Genomic DNA, 21,272 nt, shown 5'->3' on the forward strand with positions numbered 1-21,272 from the left:
GCTTGTATGAAAAGCACCAGGACCACAGGCCCCAAAGACAGATCATCACCTCTTTGGCAAGCATTTCGAGGACAACTGTTGCAAATGGTATGAATGCTTCTCTCCCCCTCTTTGAAGGGAGGACGCAGCTGAATATGACCTCCCTGTGGCAAGTTCGGGATGATCTTGTATCCTCCAACATGAGACAAGCTGCTGCCTGCACTGAAGTTTTGCTGTGAAGTGTCCAGAGCGCTTGGCCCAGCACAGCACTGCTTTATTTTAACAGTCCTCAGCTAACAGATTTGATGATCATCGTGAATACAAACCATCCTGCCAGGGAAGCTGATACTATCTCCTCCAGATGGGAGGAGAAATACTTTACAAGGGACATGTAAAAAGTGGAGAGTAGAAAAAATGGTTCCCATCTTCCCTCCAATGACACCCCAAAGCCAACAGTCTTGATATCCTATGCTAAAATTGTGTTCTTTTCTTTTGCTTTTCTACTTCTCCATCACATTACCAACCCAAAGGTGAATTTCTACCAGGAAGCCCTCGTATCTATTTCTCATTCAATCCTGAAACAGCCATAGTACAGTGGAGTTGTACTGCCCCCCACCCTCCCATAACAGTTGATGTTTTCTGAACTGAATTCTAGTATTTAGAAGCTGTAACCACCTCTGGTTAAAGAGATCAGCTTACATCACTGGCTTTAAAGTTTTTCTTTGCCTCTTTCTGCAAGAGGCCAGGAAACCTGGATGTGATATGGCTCTAGTTCTTCTGGAGTGACATAGTCTGGAGCATTGCCCATCAGGTCTCGTCCCCTGAAGGATTTAGGAAAAGCAATGACATCTCGGATACTTGGAGCATCAACGATGAGAGAGATCAGCCTGTCAAGTCCTAGAAGTAGAAAACAAATTGGTGAACCACTTGAGTTATGGCCCTATATTACTTCCTCTGATTCAGAAAAATCAGAAAGATGGAGTAGATAGTATTACTGAGCTTGAAGAATAAAAGTGAAGCAAAGGAAAAAAATTCATCTCTACCAGTAGCAGAGAAACATACTTCCCTGAAGAGCAGAAATGCCTAGCAAAATAAAGCTTTTCAGTATTACAGAAAGTTCTGCAACACACCAAGGACTGCAAGAGAGAGACAGTGCCTTTGTAAAGACAGCATAACAAAACCAGAGCAGCTAAGTGGCAGGAATGGTGTCAGGGCTCTGCTTAACTGCTCAAAGCTCTTGATCAACCAGTTCTGAAGGATTATAACAACTAGGAGGAATTCAAAAAGAACACAAGCATCTGGGTGATTGGATGGAGGGAAATCACCCTGGAAGACCACAGGTTAAAATGCTACCTTTGTTTTTTGTAGGTTTGTTTGTTTGTTTGTTTGGGGTGGGTTGGGATGGGGGGGGGGGGGCGAGTTTGGGTTTGTTTTTTTTTCTTTTTTAAAACCACAAACTTGCAGGGTTCTAGGAAAAAAAGTCTGGCATTATCTGAATTAGTAAGCGAAACAAGTAAGGAAGAAGGGAAGCAAGATTGAAGCAGAGGGCAAGGTTGTGGCAGTGACCCAGGGCATGAAACAAAGTACCATGCTGTCTCAGGCCTCTAGGCATGCAGTACAGGGAACCTGTTCTGGCTGCACAGGAATGAGAATAAAGATGACCTAATCCTAATGAATACCCTGTTCTACAAACAGCAGATAAGGATCATCCTTAGAGCCACCAATATGTGATTTGGTCCTTGCGTAAGAACTAAATCACACTATGATGCTGGGGAGGAACACCAAAACATTCTGCACTTGGTGACGAGACCTCTGTTGCCTTCTACAAGGCAGCTACAGAGATGGAAGCACTGTGTAAGCCCACACAGTATTACCATGTTGGTGTGCTAGAGAGCAACACCAGGACAGCCATCTCTATCAGGAGGAGACAAGGCTTTTGCTAACAAGCATGAGGCTTATTCCTGGGATCTAATATGCCAAAAAAGAGTCACAAGACACCTGCATCTGGAGAGCTACAGAGCACTTACCTAAAGCGATTCCTCCATGAGGTGGAGCTCCAAACTCCAAAGCCTCAAGAAGATGGGAAAGCACCTCAGAATCCTCCTGCAAAATTACATAAGAAGCATCACTGGACAAGCAATGCTCTTTCTACTAGCAATGCAAGATGAAGGTATGATGAAGTCATACATCACTCAGGGCTAGGAGTTATGTTTCTTTATCCGAGAAGCACACAAGCGTTTCTTTCAGAATTTGAAATGGATATTTAAATTAATTAGTCCTTTAAATCCCCAAAAGAATGTTAGAGACATCTGTAGGTGTTACCTTCAGCACTTTCTCCAGCACAAAACGCTGTTGTTCTGCGCTATGAATTCTGATGGAGCCTCCTCCAACTTCACTGCCATTCAGCACAAGGTCATAGTGCTGGCTACGGGCCTGTAGAAAGAAATGAACAAACACTTCAGCAAGGCTGTGGCACAGCTGCGTCTAACAACAACCTGCACACAGACAGCAAAGACACTGGTAATGAAGCCACGACATACAACACTACTACTCTCAGTGGTAACTTGCAGTTCAGGTACCAGTCCTATCAGAGGCATGGACTGCTGCTGAGATGTGGGAACAGTACAAATCCTTTTGCAAAGTTGATCAAAACCTGAAGCAATGTGGGATGGGTCAGAATATAAGACTCCTCACCTTAAGCAACTATATCCTATAGGCCCTTTTGTCAGTGGCACACATGGATATTTGATACTCAGAGTAATCTGGAAGCCATGTACAATATGGCTTTTCTGGACATGTACAATATGCAGTCAGTTCCATGAAACATCTCCTCTTTTTACACTAAAACCAGCTGCTACTTGCCTAGTTTTCCATGACACATAGCTGTAAAAGAGCCAGCATGGCAGGCATGAAGCGAGTTACCTTTGTGGGATCAGAATAGAGGAGGCTGGTATCTGAAGGATGAGGGGCAGTGAAGGGGTGATGAGCAGATTCCAGTTCAGTGGGATTCTCTTCCTTTGGGAGGAAAAGGGGGAAATCCACCACCCACAGAAAGTGAAAAGCTGTAGGATCACGGAGTACCAGCCCAGCCGCCTCAAGGAGGTCAGCGCTCTCCAACCGTAGGCTTCCTAATGCAGAGCACTGTAAAAGAGAAGGGAGATAATGAGATGGGGCAATTTTACTATCAGGGAAGTCACTCAAACACCAACCAGGGAAAGAGTGTTTCATAAAGGTAGCATCACAGACAGCATCAGTTGTAATGCATTGTTGCCTTAAACACTTTTGCCTTGTATCCTGAAAGATATCACCTTCCTGCTGAGGCAGCAGCAGCTCCAGAGTTTGACAAAGACCAAGTAAGGAGCTGGAAAATCCATTTTCTTCCAACTGTTCTGTCTTCACAGATCTTTCCTAGACTAACCTCAAGCTCTACACAATTGTGGATTAACTGGGGGAGCACAGGTAAGATCTGCACTTTGCAGACAGAGAAATGAAGGCACAGAAAGAGCATATGACAAAATTTTGGCTATCAAGCAAAGCATGACACTGTCATAAACCAATGCTTGGAAGGCAATGTCTGCTGGCAAGAATATAGAGAAGGGTAAGGACAGAATCTTCCTTCACTGCTGCTAACAAACAGCTGTGCTTCACTCTCATCATCTGCTTATGGGAGACAGAATTACCTAGTTGACATTGTTTTCCAATCTCTCTTTGGTGCTTTAAAAATTAAGTTGAGAGAAAAAGAGGCACTGATTTGTTCCTGTTTTATATTCCAGCCTTCATCTCAGTTACGAGTTCTTCCCAGAATGCGACTGGGGGAAATAAAAGCAATAGGTACATTTCATGCATTTTTTGCTGTTGCTATAGCTTCAGGTCCAGAGAAACATGGAATTAGATGATGAGCTATTTTTATAATAAGAAGAATTAGACTAAGGTCAGATAACATCAAAGCCTTCACATCAGTAACATTCAACTCACACAGCCACCCAAGAAATGCTTCCTACCACTTGCTTGTGTTCACCAGCTGCCAGCAGTACCACATCATCCACCTGCATGTTCAGCACTTGGATAAGCTCCGACTGCTGCTTCTCACCAAGAAACTTTGTAAGCAGAGACTTCAAGCTTCCATCAGGCCTGCAGATAATTTCCATGATTTCCTAAAGATAGATATGAGTATGTTCAGTCCAGTGCTGCCCTCTCTTGTCTTGAAGCATCACATGCTCAGGCACTGACTCTCAGCTATTAAAAACTGCTCTTCTACCTTCCTCTGCCTGCAAGTGCCTTTATACACACTTTGTCATTCACCGTTTCCAATGCCTCAGCAGTGTTTGTCTCACCTGATTAAACTTGGATTTTGCAGACTCCTTTAATGACTCCAAATCTTTATTTTTAAGATATCTCTGGGGAAAGAGCAAGAGAAGATACATTAAACATTAGCAAAAACTATGGAAAGCCTAACCAGGATTCAAATCTACTGACTGAGCTGTTTCCAAACCTCTCCAGTTCTTTTGTTTCTAGTGCAAGTCCTTATGAGGACTGTGAAATAGGAAAGGGACCACAGCACTAGGCTGCTGCTGGGTGTATTCTCCAAGGGCTCCTTTCAGGAAGAGGCCCCTCTAGGCTGTACATCTGGCTGCACTTTTTCACCCTGCTCACAGATCAGATGTAGCTGGTCAGCAGAGTCAACCAACTAACTGCCTCCAGCATGCAGGAACAAAGTTGTAACACCACACTGTTGATGGGGAAAGCATAGCTCAATTTGGAGGAACAGAGGGAAAACAACTGGGCTGACTCTCATGTACAAAGAAATGCAGTAGATGTGAAGACCTGCATCAAGATCTTGATTTTTTCCAGCTACTCTAATGTTTAGACAGGCTCAAGAATCCCCTTTTGTTTTGCTCAAATGCACACCTTAGTGCCCTCTTGTGGGAAACCAGTAACTTGCACTTTGTGCCAAAACAAAAGGAATCTCAAGCGAAACCATGGTCAGAAAGCTCTATTCCCCAAATAAAACTCAGTTTTTAGTGTATTTTTTTTCCCATACTGCCCAAGCTGCAAAGATGCCCACAGCCAGAATTAAATCTGCTTCCCTACCAAAACACATGGCTATGTCAATCTTCTGCATCTGCTGTCAGCCTTGGATTTGGTCTGTGAGATTCTTATTACGAGACGTGAGTTGTGTCCACAAATGCAGCAAAAGCAAACATGAGAAGGGCTTGTAACCACCCGACCTTTCTCTCACTAGTCCAGAACAGAGCTGTGCCACACCTGGCTCTATTTCAATCTCTTGCCACAGGGCACAATTTATTATTTAGATGCACATTGGAAGCCATCCTTGCCAAAAGCAAGCTGAAGCTGCAAGAGGCTTCCCTATCCTCAAGGGATCTTGCAGCTCTGTTCTCTTCCTCCCCTTCCTAAGAGTAATATATTTTTCCTGTCACCTGATTGTCTCCATTCTAACACCACTCAGCCCAACCTGACATCAATTACAACCAATCTCAAGTTCCCTGAAGGACACCACTCCCCCAGTAATAGCAACGAAGATCTCCATACCAACAAAGGAATTCAAATTGGCATTTTTTTATTTCACATAAACCATAAGCAGTATGTAAAGCATCACTTACCACTCCCTGAGGGATACAAATGGCTTTGACAGTGCCATGTGGGTAACTGAGCGCATTCTGCACAAACTGAATGTCCAATCTTCGTAAAAAATCACTGATATCCACTATCTGAGAAATGAGAGAACACAAGAAAAAGCAGTGGTGGTAGGAACATGAAGCAAAAATCCTGCACCTGTATCTTAACACCTTCAACACCATATCCTGGGACACCATTTCTTTGCTCAGAGAAATCAAATGGTTCACAGAAAGAAATGAATAGTGCCAAGCCGGAATAACCATTAGGAGGCCAAGCACTGCAGAAAGAGAAATGCAAGACAGCCAGGAAAACCCAAGGTTGAGATGGTGACATCCTACCACAGTGAAGAGAGCTGTACACTGAAAAAGAACCCCCCAAAATTAATTCCTGGGGATACAGAAGATGCTTTCTTGCTTTTCAGCACTCTTCCTCTTAATACATTTGTCAATATTCTTATTTCATACTCTTATATATACAAACAGTGTGTGCACACAACCACAGTCTGTTATCCCGAAAATATCTTCAGGCCATTAAAAGGCTGGAAAAGCCCATCTCATGAAGCATGCTCACCAGGAGTATGCTTTGGAGTGCAGCAGGTAAAAGCACTTATGGTATCTGTGGATGCCTTATGGGCTTCTGTTCCTAAGACAGTCAAGATGCATTGCTTCCTAACACTACCTTATCTTTAAAATAAAGTTTTCTTAAAACATACATTTTCCACAGCCAACTAACCAAACCCTCTCTTCTCCAAGAGATGATTACCTGTACAAAGCAGCAACAATAGGATAGACACCTTGGGTAAATTACAGCATTAAGAACCCCAGCCAATCAGTATACATGATCCAAACAAAGATTATTAAAACACTAACAGAAAGGAAAAGCTGCAGGTTTCCAATGGGCAAACCCTCACCTTCATCGCAAAACGAGTGTCTGGTTTATCAGTCCCATAGTCAGCCAGTGCCTCCTTGTATGTCATGGCAGGGAAAGGAGTCACAATGGGGCCTCTTTCCTCAGGCCAGCAATATTGCAGGAGGCCCTCTATCAGCCTCTGGATCCCAGCTTGATCTACAAATGACATCTCAATATCTATCTTAAAACAGAAAACAAGAGGGGGGATTCCACATTAGCTACAGGTTTTGCCTTTGCACTGCCACTTGCAGAAGCTCTTGACTTATAAAGCAGGCATAACAAGAAACAATGTACTACATGAAATCATAGCATGACTGCATTAGACTGAGGATGCGCTTATGATACCCCTACACCCTGATGACTCAGGCAACAATCTCCTCAGAGAACTGAATGAGGTAATGATGGCAGGGACAGAAGGAGAAGCCTTGAATGAACCAAACTAACTCTGCCTGGGATCTCAAGGCTGAAGAATGGGATGCCCGACCCAGCAGGACAGAAGGAGATTGCATCACCAAGCACAATCTCTGCTGCAACACAACTCCCACATCTACTGCACCTGGGACTGTGCGGTCAGCCAAGGACAGTAACCACTCTGTTCCATGTCCCATACTAAATTCAAAGTGCTGTGTCTGTGAAACACACAGCAATCAATGTTGCACCCCCCAAGAAGCACAAGAGCTAGCAGAAACTAGGCCTTCAGAAGGTAAAACAGCTACAAGCTGTTTGGGGTGAGGAGGAGGGTAAAGGCAGTGTGAGCTGGTTACCTGAGTGAATTCAGGCTGCCTGTCAGGCCGTGAACCTTCATCTCGGTAGCAGCGAGCAACCTGAAAGTACCTGCAATAGTACTTTTACTTAGATAACTATTTAAAGTACCCTAAATTAAATTATGGCTACAGAATTGATCATTAAAAAGGGGGGGGTGGGGGGGGGGGAAGGTCTGTTCCCTTTGCAGCAGATGATCGTAACCCTGGTTGTTCCCATCCCCTCCAAAGCATGAAATTTTGAGTGGAAGCAACTGAATCAGCAGCTGTATCCATCTCCAACCATACCTCCAGATGCATGCGGAGTCTACCAGGTGAGCTGTGTCCCAACAGGGGCATCACAACCCCTTTTCCCACCTTTTGCTCCAAACCTGGACTCTACTAACAACCGTGCAAAATTCACTCATGGTCAAGACCTGGCCTGCAGTTCATTGCGTGAACAATTGTCTCCATCTCCTTCAATTTTATTTGGAGAAACAAGCCCAATTAAAAGCTTTGTACTTGTGCACCCTGAGAACATGCTTTCCTTGTCTCAGCCGTGCTCAGCTGCCCAGCCTCATCTGAACTAGTCCTATAGGTTACTCTCAGAGAGGCCTTTATCACACACTAGATTTTCTGCCCTTCAGGCAGACTGTGCTTCAGATCAGGTTTCAATTTAAAACAGTGAAGAATTCAACCTTCAAACAGGATACATTTCCTCTTACTGGGAGGCATTATTGCTGGGGGGCAAAGGGCCTGGCCTACCTGAAAAGTCCTAAGTATTTAAGGATCCATCTTCAAAACACAAAATCCTTGGCAGTAAGTTTTTGGGGAAGTATCTAAAACCTCAAAGATCAAAGGAAGCAAACCCTGGACAGGACACACAGAGAAGAGGAATCCAAGAAACTCTTACCTGTCCAGGCCTCCAACCATGAGGAGCTGCTTGAACTGCTGAGGACTCTGCGGCAGAGAGTAGAACTTGCCCGCTTCCCTGGAGGGCACAAGGAATTCTTTTGCTCCCTAGCATCAGAAAGAAAAGCTCAGAAAATTCAGCAAATAAGTGGCCTCAATTCCTGACAGAGAGCACAGACTAGAAGCACAAGAGAAAAGGACCTATTTTCCCCACTATGAAATCCCACTTGTGAGGAAATGGCTGTTTGTACATTACTCTTAAAAAAATCTGTTAACCAACTTGGTCCAAAATATCCCAAAGAAGGATTCTCCACCTTCTGCTCTGAGAGACTAATGCATAACAATACACCATCCAAGACAGGGGTTTAAATGCAAGAACTTCATGTGTTAGCTGCATCAACAATTCCTGGGCTTCAGCTCTCTTCTCTGTGATTATTTTCAAAATGACAGAAAGGAATATAAACTCAAATTAACATTACTTGAGTAGTGCCACTGCAGTAACCTACTAGTTAAGAGATAAATGCTGATGAAACAGTGCTTAGAGGAAGTTTTTTGGGTTCATAATCTGGCTGTCCCAGGACAGGATCTGCATTCAATACGTACTCTACAAGACAGAAGCTTTATTCACTTGAAGGTTCAAAATTAAGACACAAGATATCACCTCTCCCCTTTCACTCCTTCTATGTTTAAAAGTATCCATGTATTGTACCAGAAATTTGCAAGAGCTGTTACTTAGTGAAGGAACAGCAGTGAAAGCCAAGTGGCAACTGACAATAATTCAACCATGAACTGCCTATGCAATCGCAGGAGGCTAAAATGATTTACTAACAGAATACATACCCCTGGGGTTCTTTTAAAGAGCGTTGGAGTTTCTACATCCACAAACCCTGAGGAACAAACACATGCTTCAGACACAGAATATGCTGAGAGCAAGGAGAACTAGTATGACAGAGTAGGCTAGAGTAGAGTTAGTCAGCAAAATAGATAATCTAGCACACCATGTAGCCTCTCCAAAATCTAGAGATTTTGCTGCTTCTAAGAATAACTTGTGTAATGACAGGTTTAAAGGCTCTGAGCTACCCTGATGTCCTGCCAGAACTGTTGATGACAGAGGACTCCACACAGGCTGAAAAACTGTTAATTCTCTATCCATTTTGAACTAGGCTTTGCTTTTCCAAAAAGGACTTCCCGATTTTAAGATAAGCTAAAAAGCCCTGTAAGAAATCCATCCCTTTGGCATGCCTCAAGTTCAGTGACCAAAAGAGGGAAACTACCTGCAAAAGGCTTTTTCTCACTGGATATAGCTCATTTGAAACAACTGGTTTGTAGCATGCTAAGAGATTTCAATATACTTTGTCCTTCAGGCTTGCCAACATTCCTCTAAAGACCCCACTGCAAACAGACACATCCTTACTAAGTGGGACCAGTCTGGGGTAGCAAGTTGATTGGCAATCTCCCCCAGCAATAGGAAACAGAAGAAGGGAAGGCTAAAATGTTTGCAGCACACTGTTCTTCAAGCACTTTTCTTACCATGGAGGTTACACAGATATTCCCGCATCCTCATCACTATGTGTGATCTCAGCCGCAGGTTATACTGCAACTGGAAGCTACGCAAGTCCAAGTAGCGATACTGCATCCGCAAGGCCTCCGATTTCTGGAGACAAGAGATAATTAGGATTAACATTCAAATTGCACGTCCAATGAAGGTGCTCCTAAAGCCAAAGGACAAAAGCGGGAAGCTAAAAAAGGATGCTGCTCTATTGCCACAACCCAACCATTACCCACAACCTACACAAGTGAACATCAGCCACTGAGTGTTTCCATGCATGACAATTACTTTAAAAAAAAAAAAACAAACACAAAAAAAACCAAAAAACCAACTAGACATTTATTGTGATAAGAGCTGCCTCAATACAGCTCAGGATTTTAGCCCTCCTTATTATCAGTCCACTGCAACAGACTGTAGCAATCTTCCTTGCGATTTTTAAGCAGAGGAGTGGTATCATACATAGATCTAAAGAAACAACTAAATGGTGATACATCCTTATTACAGACAGGAAAACTAAAGCAGTGCGGATGATGGGATTTGTCCAGGACTCAGAACATGGAAAGAACAGGCCTAGTTCCCCCAATTCCGACACCTATGTATCAGTCACAGTTCCAATGGCACAGACAATATCTTCAATTAACAGTGATGTCACTCCTACACCATGGAGCCTGCACTAAAACTAACCCCTTATAAGACTGTGTACTTAGAAAGAAAATCCTTTGGCTGACTAGCTGCTTATCCAGATAAGACTAAGCACCCTTGCCTTAAAACACAGCAGAGCATTGGCAGGTTCCGTTTCACACTCTCAAAAAAGCTAGCGGAGCCTGATTTCTTTCACTCTTCCCTTTACCATCTGCTCTTACAGTGGTATTTGAAAACCCTGTGCACTGGAATCATTCAAGCCTTGTTTTCTGCTTAACTCTAATTATAAATGCATCCTCACAGCTAAGAAGCAGTACCCCTGTTTTAAATACCATCCTTCCCGCAAAGCAAAGCTGGGAGAACCAGATGAAGCTCTCAGATGTTTTGCCATCACCCTGGGCAAATTCCCAATTTATTGAAAAGCCACCACTCTGCTAAAAAGAGAAAAAACACAGACACCTTGATAAAATCCTTGATTTCAAAAGGAAGCTTCTTGCAGGAGTTTAGAATCTCTGCAGTCTCCGCCTTCACTTCAATATCCCCCGTTGGCATTTTCTGGAGCAAAAAGGCAAGAAAAAAATTAGATGGAAAACTTAGGGAAAACAGTTGGACAAAGGTATTTCACAGATGGTCGGGGGGGGGGGGGGAGGGGGGCGAAGAAACCCATGTGATTATCCTCCCTGCCTTCTAACACAGTGTAACTCAGGGAACTTCTCTCAAGGACAGATTTCTCCTAGATTTCCCTTCTGTTCAGAAAAACACAAGTCACTTCACCAAAGAGGGTGTGCACTTTCCTAGTAGCATACTGATCTCTATGAGAAATTACTTTTCCTTTGCCTTCTCCTTGAAGGACATGCTGAGGACAGAGGAACAGTCAGGCACAGACCCTGCTAGGGCACATGCATGTGGACAAAATGCTAGTTCCATTAGCTTACATTTCAGTGTGCATTAGCGGCATCTCCATCAGTCCTTAATATAGGTCAAAAAAGGCAACTTGTGAGGAACTTCTCAGAAGTTCCAGTTCTGAATACCAGTTCTCAGAACTAGCCTTCTTTTTCTTAGATCCCAAGGGAGAACAGACAGCTTTCCCCACTTAGCACTGTGCCACATCAAAGTTCATTTGATCATACAGAACTCTTTCTATTTACCAGGGGGAAGAATATACAACCTTCCAACAAAATGATACATGATTAAAAGAAATAAAAGCATTGCTTGAAGCCTGCATTCTTTATGGACATCTGTAACCGGTCAGAACAAAACAAGTTACGGTCATAAATCCACATTCTCTTTTTAGGTCTGCCAGTGATGGGATACATACAACCCTGATATATTAATCTACGGCTGAGTACAATAAGACCTGAGGAATGCATAGCATTAAGAAATTATTCAACCTCTGTTTCCTGTACAATGAGAACAGTAAAATCTATTCCGAGTGAGAAATAGGTCATCACATGCTGTGGAACTTGTGATGACAATACTTATTTTCAAGAAAAAGAAATTCTCAACCACACTTTGAAAGCCTGAAAAAGCTAGCCATTATCCTTTCAAAGGGCTGGAATACAGTTTAATTCATGGGTGTCTGTAATGTGCTTTGAGGTTCTCCTAAGTTACATCTCATAGCAGTTATTTCACCTCACATTATCTGAGGATAGGTTGTCACACACCTGGAACTCACGGCAAAGCTATGACACAAAACCCACCATAATCCTACTATCCAGTGTTCTTTTCCACAAGGAATAAAACCCCTGAGAGACCCCAACATCCTCACCGGATTCTCCTGTCCTGGGGGCCGAGAGGACACAATTCCAGTCACTCGCACAACAGACTCCACTGGGGCATTAGACAAGAGCTTCTTCACATGGGAATGTGCCTGCAAGAAGATGACAATGTCTCACAGAAATTCAAAGAACAAGACAAATGCACCATGCTCAAGGGCTTTACTTCTTAACAGCCCATTTGAATCCAGGATCACTCCTCATAAGCCAGAGGAAACAGCAGTAATGTTTCTGTTGCAGTGTCAGATCAGAGCTCTCATAACGCTTAAATCTACTTGTGAGTCAGAGCACTCAGTCTGACAGAGTACTTCACTCCGCTCTCCACGTCTGATGGACCCAAGCTACCAAAGGAAAAATGAAAATAAAAGAGATTCATATTTTGGTAGCACTTACCTCATCCTGTGGAAGGATGATCTGGGTCAGTCCCTGGAAATCCCTCAAAACCAGAAACAGGCCTTGTCTGATCCATGAAAAACACAAAAGGAAAAACATTTTTTTCAAGAATTCAGTATTCTTCTGCTTTTTAAGCCAAAGCACATGGTAACTAGCTACTTTCTGTACCTTGTGACTAATGTCAAAGCACTTCCAAGTAATGTATGTACAGATGCTTTTCTCACATCTGAATCTAATCTGAACAATTTGTTTCAGATTTTGCCCAGCCACAGACCAACAATGTGCAAATAACCAAGAAAGGCAGGATTTTAACTTGAACATTAATCCCTGTAGAGCAGGGATTCTGAAATCGTGCAATTTCCTGCTGGGAAGCATCGTTCAAATAAACACATTTAGATGAGCAATAAAACTAAAGTTCACATGGATACAGAAAAAAAAGCCCAACTACAAAACAAGAACAACATTGGTCCCATAAAAAATTTCACATGAACAATCCACACTCTTAGACCCAGAATCATAAATCTTGACCTCTTCAGCTACAGTAGAGACAGCTACCATTGTACTTAATCTATCAAGAAGCTGTCAAATAGAACACGCTCCGGCTGTCTTTAAAAGCAAGAGCATAATGATCACATTGCAACAATCCTAGCTCTGTTTCCTGGAACTCCACCCATGACTGTTCAAAGATGAGATGCTCAGGACCTCCTAAAAAAAATAAACCATGCAGACTATCATTGCAGAACAATGCTGGATAAAAACCAGCCTCTCTAGACCATAAAATGCAAAAAGGCAACTTTTGATACAAATTAACTTCATGAAAGCCACAGGACCTATCTCCGTTTTACAAGCACACATGCAGGAACAGAACATTTCGGAGCATCATCTATGCTGTATGCAGACACGCCTTTCAGTCTACATTTAAAAAACGTTCAACTCCATTAGGAGTGATTATACCACGCCACCTATAGCAAACTGTTGGAATTAACATTTCATCCTCTGCTTACTACCTTTTCTTTATACTCCTTTTCTAAGCAAAGCTTGCATACTTTAAATACGCATCATTAGATGCTATAGTTGAAAAGACAAACAATATTGTTTGCTTAAAGTTTAAGAACATTATATAAAAGAAGTTATTTGCTTACAGCTGTTAGAATTGCTATAAATATGCTATTACTTGTTTTCTCTCCTATACAACAAGGTTAATAATATTTAACTGCTTTACAGTGATGTAATGAAGATAACAATTAAGATTTGCTTGAAACTCTGAAATTTTAAATACTGATCTGGTCTCAACTGTTTTACTCACTTCAGAAGTGACTTTTGCAGGATATGAAAAGATAACATGAAAGTGGTTGAATCCAGGCCTAAAGCATACGTTGGATCTGGCAAATAAGTATCTCCATTTTCACCTTGGTTTACATTTACCTTTGATACTGAATCCATCCATACAGTGTGACCTCTTGCCCCACATGAGCAGAACGCAGCTCTCCACAAGTGTTGGTCCGAATGACAAAACTATTGAAGTCTTGAATAAAAATAATAAAATCTTTCATGGCTTTTGCAGACAACTGAGACAAAACAGTTACAGAGTTCCCCCCCATGCCAATACAATTTAGACATACACAAAGAAATTACTTCATATATGCCCAATAAGACCTAAGGACATGAAATTATTCTAAACAAGCTTTTAAGAGGGATTATTTCTATGTCTCATTCAAACTTCCATACAGAAACCTGAGCACAGTCTTGCTGCAAACTGTTGCCCTGCAAATTTCAGGGGCAAGAAAAGGGAAAGCTGCAAATCAGTCCTGAGGCACGCTGACAATTCCACATTCGAATCCAGAAGACACTGGAGATAAGGGGCTTGACAAGCCAAGACTGAAACAAAATAACATGCACCATGTAGGTGTAAATTGAACAGCTTCCTGCCTGCAACTACTGATAAAAGGCCTGAACCACGATTATAGAAGACTTTCCACAGACCCCAGTGCACCTGGCATCATGACTTAGTTATAAAACCAAGCACACTGTTTACAGAACGTGCCAGAGATTCAGCTTGCAAGGAGAAATCTGAAGGATGTTAATACCTAGACATATATAATTATATGAACCATGCTCCCTTACTACCTTCATCACAGCCTTTACAATTAAAGGTGTAAAGTAGAGGTCATGAAGGTTTGTTTTCCAACTATTGTTAGGCATTCAGCTACCCTTGCTGTTTACAGGTTGTGTGCTACAGAAGAAAGAGGGTCACAAAAGCAAAGTAAAAGCTCAGGAATAAAAAGAAAACGAGACAAAATGGTTTTGATATACTTTGAATCACAATTCACCGTGAGATGCCAAAAACCAAATAAAAACGTGATTTAGAGAAGACATTTTAAAAAGTGATCCAGGGAAAACAACTTATCACAAGCGTGCCTTTAATCACCTGTGCAGACTACCCTGACCTGGGTCCCGGGAAAAAAGAAAGGCAACCACAGCCCGGAGGAGGCAGTGGGGATAAGACAAACGCTCCTTTCTCACCTGGAGCCGCCGGAGCCGAGGCAGAGGCCGCCCGCTGCAGAGCCCGCTCGCAGCCCGGCCGGGCCAGCCCTTGGGCCAGCGGGGCCAGCGCCCTGGGCAGCAGTCGGGGAAGAGCCATCTTACAGCCCTACACTTAAACCAGAAACACCAGGAGACCGTCACAAACCTGCGCGTCGTTAAACATAAAGACACGTGAGGAAAAGCGCCAGCCCCCGAGCCTCAGCCTCTCCCCCTCAGAGGCAGCCCTGCCCGTGGCCTGGGCGGGGACAGACTGGGGCACCGGTAGGGAGTGGCAGGGAGGCCCCCAGCTCCCCCCCACGCTCACTGGGGAAAGGCCTCCTCGCCCTGAGCCACGGCGGAGCGGCGGGGCCGAAGAAACCTACTGCCGCCACCACTTCCTTCTCCTCCTCCTTCCGCTTCCGCCCGCCACAAACATGGCGGCCGGGGCGGTGCCCCGCGGGGGCTGACGGGAAGGGGGTTCAAACGGCCCCCGGCGGGAAGCGCCACCGGGGCTGGTGTCGGTGATGGAGTCGGTGGAGGGGGTGGCGCGGACGCTGCTCAGCTTCGGGCGGTTGTCGCGGGGGCTGCCGTTTGGGCGGGCGCACGGCCTTAGCTCTAGGGATCCGCTGCTCCCGCTGGCGCCGCGCTCCCAGGTAGGGCCGGGCTGGGCCGGGATGGGGGGGTGGTGGTGAGGAACCTACTTGTCCCCTCCGGCGGGCGGCCCCGCCGGCGCCGGGCCTTGTCCCTGAGCCGAGCTCGGTCCCGCTCCGTTCCCCGCGCCGGCGGGACTCTCCGCCACCTCAGTACTGCCGCCTCCCGCGGCGCTGCCCGGCGCAAAACCGCCCCTGCTCGGGCACACGGCCGCCGTGCGGCGGCCCCTTCGCAAGGCCTGAAGGCGGAAGCTATCCTTGTTTGTTGGGTTTTAATGTTATCGTCTGAATTTTTTTATTGCTTTTTTTTTTTTAGGAAAACGCAGATCCCCAGAGAACAGCGTTTCTGCTGCGCAAGCAGTGGACCTTGTACAGCGTGACCCCTCTGTACCGATTCTCTAACGCTCACCTGAGGGATTACGCGAGGCTGCTTAGTTCCTTTATCGCTGCCGAGAAGCAGAAGGGATTGGCGGTGGAAGTAGGGGTTGAGCTGGACATCAAAGTGTCTGTCTCCAGCCTCCCATACCTGAAAGGTAGTGACCAAGACCAGGCTGCGATTCTCGTGCAGGTAAGGAGTCTTCTAGTAGTTTTGATAATTGTAATTGAGATTGGCATTTTACGAGTTGCTTTAGCTGTCACAAAATACTCAGCCTCTTAAAAAAAACCAAAACAAAACACCAACTAAACCCTAGCTGTATGGAATAACTACTGCAGTACCTGTTGAGATTTAATGAAAGTGAGTCCTGCCTATTTTTAACTGGAACAGAACATCACATAAGCAATGGATACACTTAATTGCAATTTTGAGTTCAACTCTTTGATAAGATCAGAGTAAGACTACAAGGAGTAATCTTTGTCTAATTTTTCAGTTCAGCAGTCAATTTACTGCAAGAACTCAGACAAGTTATTTAGCTTCCTGGATAAAGTTGGTATAATCCTACCTCCTGGCTGTAGCTCCAGCCTAAATAATATTTCTGAAGTGCTTTGCCTCAAGCAGAAGATGCTACTGAAATGCCAAGTTCAGTATGGCAATGGTTATAGGATGTACCGTGGATTGGCTCTTCTGAATTAAGCAGCATAAATTCAGATCTCGGGACTGTTCCTAGTGAAGTAAAAAGTGCTTTTCCCGCTATTTTCAACAGAATTGCATGCATCTTTTAGGAATATAACAGACAGACTGAGTAAACTGTATGAGCTTTACAGAAAAGAATGTTGCATGCGAGGTCCTGAGAAAAAACTTCTAGCAAATACTTGAAATTATAAAACAAAAACCATTTTTGGCTAAAAAAAGTCAGACTTGCTCTGTAGCATTCAAATACTTCTTTTCCCCATCCCAGCTTTCTTCAAGATCACCAGCTTCCCCAAAAAACTCAGAAGAGAAACTGATATGGTCAGGCTGGTTCTGCTGTGTGTCTGGAGACGATCTTTCCAAGAATGTGCCAGAGGACTTCACTTGTTTACCTCTGTTTCTTGTTAATGGGGCAGAGTGTTACACGTCCATTGTTGGAAGTTGGTTTCAGAAGACTTTTGACTGCTCCTTCCGCCGCTTAGCCATCAGCCCTCTCATTCTCAGTTGGATGGCAGCTATGTGGACTGGATGCAAAGTGGACAAAACTGCATCTGCCATGGAACTCGTTTTCTCTGTCCCCTGTCTGCCCCAGCCTCTGGATATTTCATATGCCATTCATCCAGAGGATGCAAAAGCTCTGTGGGACACAGTCCAAAAAACTCCAGGGGAGATCATTCAAGAAGAGGTGGATGTCTTTATGGACTGCCTTTACTCTCACTTCCACAGACACTTTAGGATCCACTTGTCAGCTACAAAACTGGTGAAAGTTTCTACAGCAATTGCCTCAGCACACTGTGATGGGATTATAAAGGTGAGGTTTTAAGTAGCATGTTGTCCTAACTAATGCTGGACAAATAAAATAGCTGTGCCTGTCTAGAAATGCCTTACTTTTAAAAATGAAGGTTTCATGTTTCTTATGCATAATTTCCTACAAGAAGTTGTTAAACCCTCAGCTTTTATTAGTTGTAATTAGTTCTGGAGCTGAGGCAGCTATCAATACAGTTTTTTAGCACTGTATTGCAGCAGAAGCTACTAAACCTAGTCTTGGGTCAGAAATAGGTGTATTAGATGCAGTACAAACCGGGAAGTTTCTTTGTCCATTGGTATTGGTCAAAACTTAGGCTTAAAAAGATCTCAAACTTAATCAAAAACCTTAAAAAAAAAGTTCATTAGCTTTCTAGTACTCCAGCTGTTAAGACACAAGCAGAAGACAAATGTAAGTAAGCTACTATACAAAAATAACTGGAGTGTGGATGAGCCAAGAGAGAACAGATAATCTTAAGAGTCAAAACACCTTGCTTGAAACTATTTCACTTGTAACCCTTTTCATAAAGGTGCTGGTCTTCCTATAGAGGTATCTACAATATCCTTTAAAACCATGGAGGATTAATCCTTCATGAAGTTTCTTCAAGCAATACAATATGGTCTTCTGAGTTACAGAACAGTTTGTGTAAATGCAATTGCTTAAACTTTGTCTGTGATGTACTGACTTCATTGTTCTGGGTACAGAGGGAATGTTAGAAGCTACAACTGGGACTCCGCTCATGCACCTCTTCCCCGGAGCATGAGTTCATCAAATGAAAGAAAAAAAGCTTTGCTGGGAAGCATCTCTTAACATTTTGGCCTTTGATAGGACAACTGCAAACTACTAAATGTTAGTGTTACATTGCTTGGTTTTATCTGTAGTAGTTTGAAAGTGGCTGAAACAACTTTTTTTTTGTTGCCAGAAAGTAAAATACTCAACTGAATAGGCTTTCTGAAGAAGCAGTGTTCTCTTCCGGAATCTGCGTTGTGCAAACTTAGTTATGGCTCTTCCCTAATGTGGATTATGAGTTCAAGTCAGACATATATTCAGTATGGGACAATAGGGGTATTCAAGGAAACTGGCATAGTCTCCTTCCTGGCCCTCCTACAGGAGGATGGGGGCAGCCAAAGGAGCAGAAGTGCTAAGATTCTCACCTTCCAAAAAGCTGGAGTAGGAGCAGGGCATTTCTTATGTACCCTGCTTCATGTGGGACAGGAGCAGAAGTCAGAGGGCTCTGAAAGGAGCAGCCTGTAGGCATATCCAGGGTCAAAATAGTAACAAAGGTACCTTGCAAACAACAACAGAGAAGCTGACTAATCACATGGAACACTGGGTAGTTGGTTTCCAGCCATTTAAGGGTGCAGAAATCTGGCAATTGCAATTTTTGTTTTGACATGCTTTTTTTTTTTTTCCTTGCAGTTTCTACAAAGCCAATACCTAACTGGAGTGTTGATGCTACTGACAGAACTAGCAATCTCTCAGATAGAGTGAGAGTCATTTCAGCAAACCTTCATGCTAAAAAGACTTAGTTTTGCAAGGTATATGCTGACAAACCAATTGGAAACTTGCTCCTGCAGCATATTCTTTCCTTTCATGCTGGCTGTCCAATGTTGGACTTCAACTCCTGCACTCAACTCCATAACTAGCTGTAATTCAATGCCATGCACAGTGAAGACAAGAGGACATTTTACCCTAAAGAAGGGCTACAGTACAAACTTCTAATAGCTTGTTAAGCACCTTTGTTTTATTATAGCCACTCTGTTCATTTATGTATAGATATCAGCCAGGGGCTAGGAGATAAACTTTGCAAATTCTTGGATGCAACTTACTGACAGGTATTTCAGTTGTTTCAAATAAGCAAGTTGGTTTTCATTTAACTAGATAGCCTAAGCTCTACAGACCTTAGCCTTACCTAAACTGTGACTACTTCTGGGCTGATCTAAATGCAAAGTCAAGCACACCTGAGAAAGGGTGCATGCTCTACAATCCAGGGCAGAAAAATCCAGGTTTCTTAGCAAGCTAGAAAGGAAGTTAGGCTAGTTGGTAATGGTCCTAAAGTGTTCATCTGTGTCCCAGTTGGGCTAAGGTGAACTGCATGAGAGTGACAACTGCCTTCGGTGTCCAGCCTGTTGGTCCTCTCAGACAAGTTAATATATAGGAAATTGAGGTCTGTGTGTAAGCTAGATATTTACTATGCTTTGGCTGATGTTTGTCATCTTGGATGTAATCTTGTTAGGCTAGAGAGCTCTTGGGGTTGGAGCTATGGGTGCTGAAGTTGTATGCTAGATCTCTCCCTTCTACAGCAGGTAGGATTTCAGAGAGCTAGTGCACCATGCCTGGCTATAGCTTAAAGGAGCAGAAAGGAAGTAGAATAAGTGCATGCTAAGTATTATGATTTTGGTATTACAGTACTAAATAAGTATTTGCCATCTTTTGCCAATAGATTGGTCTTGAGCAAAGTAAAGACCACCTATGCCTGATTAAATATATACTTGTATGGTACTTCTTTCCAACTATAACTTACCTGACTAAACTACAAATTGTTACCTATTAAATAATTCTGTGAACAGCAAAATTTAAAGTCTAGGGTTTTTATACAATTTTCTTGTAATGGCTTCACACATGTGTAGCATCTCTAAAGTCTGAGTTTGTGCTGTGACCTTCCCCCGAAGCAGGGATGCAAGTTTTCCCTTCTTTGCCCAACCACCTAATTTCAGGATTTGTCAGCTGTCACTAAAAACATTCTTCATTCTTCTCCCCAGCAACATTGAGATGAACCAGCCATGCAAACATGTAACTGCCTAACATGATATAATTGCATATTGAGTTCCTAATATACTTTTAATAATCTATTTCCAGGATTAAAGAAACATGTACTTGTTTTTAGTTTTTGTTTACTAGTTGAAGACTGATTATTTTTGCATGTAAATGTTGCAGTCTGTAAAGTGGTAACTCTTACCCTGGTAGAAGCAGCTAAGCAATCTTCTGAAGGTCATGACAGCTAAGCAGCTATTTAAACTATCACTTCTGGTGCTTTAGTTTTCTTTTATGAAACATCTTAGACAAAGTTTGCTTTCTCAGTTCAGAGGAACACTGGGTAAAGCAGGAGGTCTGACATAAGTGGCACCTGTATTTGATTTGAAAACAGGACTGTTACACCCCTGGCTTAGTTTTAAATCTATGCTCAGCTCTTTCCAACAAATTTGCATAAATAATCTCTAAAAAAAAATAAATTCCATATACCCTCTTTTAACCTCTTCCTTGCCTTAAGAACACAGACTAAAAGCAACTACAGCCTTACTCAGCTTTCAAGAGTGATGCTTTGCTAGGTATGTGTGGTATCTACTACAGCCTAGCTGTAAGGTATTGCTGGAATAAAAGGCTACGTTCTCTTTTTTACACACTTATCTGCAAATTGGGGTATAGCCCTCATTGGTAAATGCAGTTAAGGGAACAGAGCTAGATTTAGCCAGATAGTACAGATGCTTTCTTCCAGAAAAAGCTAGTTCTGAATGATGTACTTCTAAGCAATTGAGGGTGACACTAAACAGCAGAGTTTTAAGCCAGTTTTACTTGGACTGGTATCTGAAAAAACAAAAACAAAACAAAAAAACCCCAAACAACCAACAGAGCATCTGTGTCCACATAAACTATACAAAAGCTTAGTCCACTGCTTTCACCCAAAGGAA

At 43.1% G+C, this 21,272-nt stretch overlaps 2 protein-coding genes across 4 annotated transcripts; one reads left to right on the forward strand and one right to left on the reverse strand.

Moving 5' to 3' along the window:
* Positions 1-540: 540 nt before the first annotated feature.
* DARS2 (aspartyl-tRNA synthetase 2, mitochondrial) lies at positions 541-15,455 on the reverse strand. Of its 3 annotated transcripts, XM_009912720.2 has the most exons (17): positions 15,060-15,448; positions 13,962-14,061; positions 12,537-12,603; positions 12,137-12,238; positions 10,828-10,923; positions 9,708-9,831; positions 9,018-9,064; positions 8,179-8,285; positions 7,290-7,359; positions 6,527-6,706; positions 5,601-5,708; positions 4,314-4,376; positions 3,981-4,133; positions 2,902-3,120; positions 2,302-2,412; positions 2,007-2,082; positions 541-876 (listed from the first exon to the last, which is right to left on the reverse strand). In XM_009912720.2, exons 1-17 carry the CDS (start codon positions 15,175-15,177, stop codon positions 689-691), a joined length of 1,929 nt encoding a protein of 642 aa, XP_009911022.2. In that variant the 5' UTR covers positions 15,178-15,448; the 3' UTR covers positions 541-688. The 3 variants fall into 3 exon arrangements, with proteins under 3 accessions (XP_009911022.2, XP_069645865.1, XP_069645866.1); XM_069789764.1 differs by lacking the exons at positions 7,290-7,359; positions 9,018-9,064 and having other exon boundaries at positions 15,060-15,450; XM_069789765.1 differs by lacking the exons at positions 541-876; positions 2,007-2,082; positions 2,302-2,412 and having other exon boundaries at positions 2,957-3,120; positions 3,955-4,133; positions 15,060-15,455.
* Positions 15,456-15,520: 65 nt separating this feature from the next.
* On the forward strand, positions 15,521-21,151 carry CENPL (centromere protein L). Its single transcript, XM_069789774.1, has 4 exons — positions 15,521-15,712; positions 16,026-16,277; positions 17,047-17,589; positions 19,003-21,151. Exons 1-4 carry the CDS (start codon positions 15,584-15,586, stop codon positions 19,072-19,074), a joined length of 996 nt encoding a protein of 331 aa, XP_069645875.1. The 5' UTR covers positions 15,521-15,583; the 3' UTR covers positions 19,075-21,151.
* Positions 21,152-21,272: the final 121 nt, after the last annotated feature.

This window comes from Haliaeetus albicilla, chromosome 8, assembly GCF_947461875.1.
Source record: "Haliaeetus albicilla chromosome 8, bHalAlb1.1, whole genome shotgun sequence".
NCBI classification, from domain to species: Eukaryota; Metazoa; Chordata; class Aves; order Accipitriformes; family Accipitridae; genus Haliaeetus; species Haliaeetus albicilla.